This window comes from Alexandromys fortis, unplaced genomic scaffold (assembly GCF_014885135.2).
Source record: "Alexandromys fortis isolate MF-2015 unplaced genomic scaffold, M_Fortis_MF-2015_v1.1 scaffold_50, whole genome shotgun sequence".
Classification (NCBI taxonomy): Eukaryota; Metazoa; Chordata; class Mammalia; order Rodentia; family Cricetidae; genus Alexandromys; species Alexandromys fortis.
This window is the reverse complement of record NW_026067932.1, coordinates 6,918,421-6,925,079: the sequence shown is the minus strand read 5'-3', so window position 1 is coordinate 6,925,079 and position 6,659 is coordinate 6,918,421. Positions and strand designations below refer to the sequence as shown.

Genomic DNA, 6,659 nt, shown 5'->3' with positions numbered 1-6,659 from the left:
CCCCCCCCCCCCCCCGCGCCTTTTCAAGCTAGTTTTCTAACTTTTAGCCCAAGTTAAATGGCGTGGAAACATAATAATCACCAGTGTCTGGTATTATGTTACATTAATTTTATGGATCATTATAGAATCCCCAAAGCCATAAAGTAGAAGCTATTATTAATCCTTTTTTTAATAGATTAGGAAAGTTAGGCTTATGAAGATTTACCAGTTTGTCTAAAGTTGCACACCTAGTACAAACAAACTGCAATCAGACCACATGCTTATCAACTCTGAGACACTTGAAAAACCACACAAAAACAAAACAAGCAGGAAAACCCGCTTTCAATTCAACAGCGTCCAAGCAGCAGACAGCTAATATGCAGTGTCAGTTGGCCAGAGTGAGTTTCTTAAACCGATGAGTCAGATGGGACAACACGCCAGGAGCTACACCAGAATATTCTCACTAGTTTCCTCCTAAAGCGTGTGCGAAAATTCCAAGTTTTAATCGTTCTGTGGTCATGCTAGAGAGAAGCGAGCCCATGGCAGCTGGCTACGGCTTACCTCCTAAGTAAAGGTGGTCATTAACCACCTCACCTGGGCGAAGTAAAACCCTGTCTAACCTAGACGGGGCCTGCAGAAAAACACATTTCTTCATTTTAAAGCGATCACTGAGCCCTCTAACGCGTACGACTCTGACCCTCGGTTTAAAGGGGTTAGGAAGGAACCGGGGGCGTCTGCAAACGGACGCAAGCTCTCTAAATGGTTCCTCCGCCCTTGCAGGACGTTCTGCAAGCCCCCAATCGCCCCAAGCTCAGTTCTCCAAACCCAGGAGTGTGGGTGGGAGAGCATTGCACAAGGGCGCCACTAATGTTCCCTAATTCCGTTAAGTCTGGGAGAGCTGAGCCAAGCAGAGGACAAATAGGGAAGAACCTGCAGTGCCTACCACGGGACAGGACGGCAGTGTGACAGTGAGTCGCAGTCTGTCCAGGGCCAGTGATTTCATCACTTCTTTCCCAGGGCGTGGATGAGGAATCGAGGGACCCTCTCTGGCTGGACGCCGAGGAAGAGGGTGCCCCGGTCACCCTGCCCTAGCTTGTCGCTCAGCAGAGCCGGACGGGTCGCGGCTCTACCGCGTGCTCCCCGCGCTGATCAGCTCGCACTTGTAGCCCCCTCTGATCTACCCGAGGGGGCAGGTGTAGGAAGGCGAGCTTAAACGTCACCGTGACAGCGCCAGGAGCCAATCACAGCACGCGGATCCCTCCGCCAGCCAATCGCAGAGCTCCTGGCATCCCACAGCTGGGTAGCCCACCTGAACTTTCAATCCCGGACTCTAGAATTCCGGGCGAGCAGGGCGGGAGTCCCGGGAAGCCCGGTGTGTGTGCGTGTGTGGGGGGGGGGGGGGGGGGGGGGGGGGGGGGGGGGGGGGGGGGGGGGGGGGGGGGGGGGGGGGGGGGGGGGGACACCTAGGGAAGGCGACGGAAAATTCGGGAGGAAAAACGCAATCCGACAGGGAGGTCACTCACCCACCAGCCCGGGAGCGCAGTCACTTCTCCCTGCGGGGCGCCTCCGGCTCAATCTGTGCGTGCGTGCGAGCATTCCCAACCGCCGCCGCCGCAGTTCGCCGCCCAGCGCTGCCGCCTATTTCGAAGGGGCCAATCAGAGCATGGAGGCGTGGTCTGGAGCCCCGCCCCTGGGCTCCCTGTGGTGCGCTGGTGGCTGAAGGATTGAGTCGGTAACCGAGCATCCCTCAGTCCGCCTGCATGGTCGGTGTCCCCCGTCACGTTGGAGGATGTGTGAAGCTCGCCTGTCAAGGCCGCTTCTGAGTGCCCTGGAATGTTGCTCTTCCCGGGAGTTTGATCAGCTTCCAACCCTAAAATCCGCTCACGTCCCGATGGGCGCTGAGGCTTCCAGAAACACAAATCAACCCAGCGGGGACCTGTCTGTCCTAAGCAGAAGTCTTTCAGGCAGAGCACCCCCCTTCCCCTTTACTCTGGGCTGTTGAAAGATAGAGAGACGGGAACCCTGCAGTCACCACTGGATGCCAAAGGAGGATGTTGGCCCTTCCTTCAGGAAACATGGGGGAAGGGGATTTGGATGTCAAAGCAACAATATAACCATGTGATTGTTACACTGTAGTGATAGATGGGAGTGAACTTTTTTTTTTTTTTTTTTTTTAATGTGGCTGAAAGCCTGGAGGTCTGTGCTCTGACCCGGCTTCTTAGCCTCTTGCCACTTCTGTTTCTTTTAAGTTATGACACCTCGGTGGTCGGTCTTCCTCCATCTCTAAAGTGTGGGCACGAACGGAAGCGTGGCCTCTCACAAAAACAATACGGCACACTGTTGCTTTCATAAGAAACCAAAGAAAACAGTCTGAGCCTTCAAAGGGTTGAGGAGCGTGGAAACGGGAGTCTGTGAAGGAGGGAGGCGGTCGGAGGGTTGGAAGTGACTAGATCTTAAAAGAACTGCAAGAAGCTGCCGCAGGAGGTCATTGCCAGGAAAGAGAGCTTCCTAGGCAGAGGGAACAAACGTAGGACTTGTAGAGGCACGAGAAATATGATCCGGGAGTGTTCATTTTGAATAACCAAAGTTTGGCGCGGGAGAGACAGTGGTGGCAATATGAAAACGTGTGCACAAAAGGTAGGCCTAGCGATTCTCAGGAATCAGGAGGAAGGAAGCCGCTTTCCTGGAGGCAGATGAGATGCCTACAAGAAGGGGGGAATAAGGGAATTTATAAGTGGGTTTCTATTTCTTTGAGGGGGGGCATTTTTAAGGATTTTGAAGAAGGAGCCAGCGTAGTTCATCATTAAACATAAATAAAACTAGAAAATGACAGCTCTCTAGACTAGCCCGGAAGGTGGGTGTGACTGGGTCTGGAAGTACCTAACGGGTGATTTATCTGACCTTGGTTGTTATGTAGTGACGCTGGCCGTAGGAACACAGGTAAACCAAGCTGTGGTAGAGGGCCGGGGCCTTTTCGTTGGGTGTATTCAGTCTGAAGGGTGAAACCAACAAGGAAGGGGAGATGATCCGATCATAGCTGAACTGTCTAGAGCGGCTCCATCTGAGCAGAGACAAGGATCAGAAAGCAGTTCAACAGCATTACACCAGGCTCTACCCTAAACCCCAGGAATCCTGCTCCCCCAGAATTCTAAGTGGAGAAGTCAGTCATTAAAAATTGACAAACACACGATAAATGGATTCGATGATATCATGTAGTTGTTCCTGTTTTTTTTTTATTGCAGTGCATCTCAGAACTCTTTGCTGACTACACAGAAATTCAGAGTTTGTTAAAATCACCCTGTGTTTCCCAATATTTATATCTAAAACTATGGAGCAACGTTCCTCATTTAGCCGGATTGTACGTTGATGCTTTAAATTAGATATCAAAATATGTATACTTCTCCATGAAATCTTAAGGAGAATGTGGCTCAATCCCCAGCATCAAAAGAAAAGATTAATAAGTAAATTGTGCTCTACAGATACAGCTTGGCGACTCAGTGCTTAGCAATGGCTCTTTTATCTTCCTTCTGACATGGATGACTTGTGCCTAAACATTTGACTACTATATATTTAAAATTGAAACTAAGCTCAGTGAGGAACATAAACCAACATCTCCCTTTTACACACAGCTCTTAGCATCTTTAAGTCACTTACTGAAACCATGTGGCCTTCTAAAGGATGGCTTTATTTTTAATCCCTAGTCTGTTGAGTTAGGAGGATATAGGGCAGTGAGGTTGCCAATGAGCCAGAGGCAGGGAGTCTGTGCCAATCACTCTACTCAGCCTGGATCCCTCCTTGGCTACGTGTGGATTTGGGGGAGGGGTCCCCCTCTAGGTCCTTTGGTTTGACCTGTTCCTCTCTCACTTCTCTTAGATTCCCTTGTTTCGTTCAGAACTTCACGCTGGCATTAGTTCCTAGTTATCATTCCACCCCCTAAGCACACTGACCAGCTTACCTGCCTTGCTCTTAACACTGCAATTAGTAATTGAGGGTTCCATCAAATACGCTGTAATCTACTTTCCATGTGTAGGCTTTCTAATTGTCGGTTAGGTTAATAGCCATGTTTTAGAGGTTGTCTCTTTAATTGAAATTGGCAGAGTTGTAACATGCAAAAATACATAAATAAAAACTACTCACCAGCTCTCTTCCATTAGATGACAGTCTATCTATCCCGACTTCCCAGTTTTGAAAATATGCCCCACTTCAGGAAGCAGGATGTTGGAAGCCTAAGTTTTTAAAATGTATTACAATAGGAGTTATTTGTCTGACTAAAACAAAAAACCCTTTTTCAAATATGGAAGACCCTCCAAAAATTCCATCATCCTTGGAATAAGGTGTGATCTCCTTACAACCCTGCATGGATGGTTTGGTTGGTGAAAGTGCACTGTGGCTGATGTTCGCTGGGCTTGGAGTTAGTTTCTCGGGCCTCTTCTTTACTCCATGGTTTGGGGACTGCTCTTAATGCTCTGACATTACTGAGTGTCAGCTCTGGATTGTGCATTGTGGGAAGTGCTGAGTGAGATCTCTGGCTTATTCACAATTAGATTACACCTTCAGCGGGTGATCAACTGAGATCAACTATACCAAAACAGTACTGATATCTGTGCTACTGTAGGAATGCTATTGATTTATACTGGTAAATATTTAGTGTAAGTAATCAATAATATAACCACCAGTGTGGTGGTTTGAATAAAAAATGCCCTCACAGGCTCATAGAGTTGAACACTTAGTCCGCAGTTGGTAAACTATTTGAAAGGGGTGGTCTCTTTAGACTGGGTGTGTCCTCATTGGAGAAACTGTGTTGCTGGGGGTGGGGTGGGTTTTGGGGCCAGACAGCTATTTCTTCACCACTATGCCTATCTGCTTGCCTCCATGGTCCCCACCATGCTGATAACAGACTCATCCTCTGAGACAAAGCCCCAGTTAATTGGTCTCTTCATGCAAGAGAACACTAAGACAGTGAGAATCTGGTGCCTGTGGCTCTCCACTGAGTGTTGTCATTACTCTCAGATTGTCTTAAAGGGTTATAAGATGTTTTCCACCAAGTCTACATTTCTGTGGGCTCCACTTTAAACAACTGAATGACTCTGTATAGTGCTCAGGTTAGAAAACACAAACTGCTCCAGGTGCTTCAAAAGGAGGCAGTTCAGCCTGGGTTTGGTTTTACAGGGAATGGAAATGCTGAGGAGATAAAAAAAAAAAAAAAAGCCAATGGTGTGACCCAGGGATGTGAGCCAGCAGGGAGTCTCTACAGTTCTGAACTTGGCAGTCCAAAGAAAGTGCTCAAAAGACAGAGACGCCAGCAGCAGGGTTTGTCCTGTAGGACTGGGAGCCATGTGGAAGATGCCATCTTCACCAGAGAGCGAGGGGGAAAACATCCTGTCATCTTTCCAGTACCTTCCTTGATGGAAGCTGGCCAAAGCCAGCTGATGGGGGGGGGGGGGCATATAAGATGCAGCCTGTTGGGAATTAGCTGTCCTTCCTAGTGCAAGCAGGATTGAATGGGAATGGTAGGTCTGAACACAAATACTTTAGTTAGATCTTTTCTTTCTTTCTTTCTTTCTTTCTTTCTTTCTTTCTTTCTTTCCTTTCTTTCTTTCTTTCTTTCTTTCTTTCTTTCTTTCTTTCTTCTGTGAAATAGCAAGTATCTTCCCAATTTCTATGCTAGAAACACAGCTCCTGGATGTTGGGTTTGTCACTTCAGGCTATGGGTTGGGTCGTGGTAAACTCTTTCTATCTCCCATTCTGGGACTCTCAGCTCTCCAGGCAAGCTTCTCGTGGCAGATGGCCGACGATAGATGTGAAAGCAGCAAGCAGAGACATGCAGCTCTCCAGAAAGCTCTGAACTGGCATATTGTCACTTCAACACACATTCCAAAACCAGCTACGCAGACAAGCCCAACTTCAGTGGGTGGAGGCTAATGTTCTTCCCAGTCTTGTATAAAGTGTTAACAAGAACAGAGTCCTGTTTACAAATTCGCAGACTCAGATAAGAGGATCTACACACAGACCAAGTGGGAAACTCAAGGATAATTTTATTGGAGTTTGCAATTAAAAAAAACAACAGGGTAGATAGCTATTTGGGGAAGATGACTAAGAGGAAGAAAGTAATGCTCTCTGAGTTAGAGGCCAAGAAAGTAGACAGGTCTGCCAACAGCTGTGGTGTGTGTGTGTGTGTGTGTGTGCGTGTGTGTGTGTGTGTGTGTGTGTGTGTGTGACTCAGAGACAGAGTAAGAATGTTCAAAGGCTGACATGGGAAGTCCTTCTGCATATGTGCTTCCTTTATTGGTTAATGAATAAAGAAACTGCTTTGGCCTGTGATAGGGCAGACTAGAGCTGGGGGCGGGGGCTAAACTGAATGCTGGGAAAAAGTAGGCGGAGTCACAGAGATGCCATGTAGCTGCTGAAGGAGACAGATATGGGCATTCATAAGTAATAACAAGCCTCTGTGTATGTGGTTTATTTGGGAGCTGGGTGATGGGTCCCTCAAAAAACCAAAAGAGTAAAACATTACAACACCATTCCCCACCCCCTGGAGGTTGGGGGTTGAGACTGAGAATCCTAGCCCTTTAACCATCCCAAAGCTGTGTAGGGGCCCACCAAGTCTTTGATGGAGTTGAAGAATTGATAGTTATAGTTTTCCTTAGTTATGATAAAAAGATAGCATAGGTATAAATATT

The 6,659-nt window shown here is 47.7% G+C and overlaps 1 protein-coding gene across 4 annotated transcripts in view; it reads right to left on the bottom strand.

Annotated features, from left to right (window-relative positions):
- The window catches only part of Gas2l3 (growth arrest specific 2 like 3), a 30,120-nt gene extending 28,484 nt beyond the window's left edge, over positions 1-1,636 (bottom strand). For 2 of the 4 annotated variants that reach the window (XM_050145819.1, XM_050145818.1), the window contains exon 1: positions 1,503-1,636. Coding sequence is in view for 1 of the 4 variants with exons in the window: in XM_050145820.1 (XP_050001777.1) it covers positions 923-982 (60 nt within the window). In the remaining 3 variants the exon portion in view is untranslated. Of the gene's footprint in view, positions 1-922; positions 1,112-1,502 lie in introns of those variants that run through there. The other 2 variants (XM_050145821.1, XM_050145820.1) reach the window with 2 other exon arrangements.
- Positions 1,637-6,659: the final 5,023 nt, after the last annotated feature.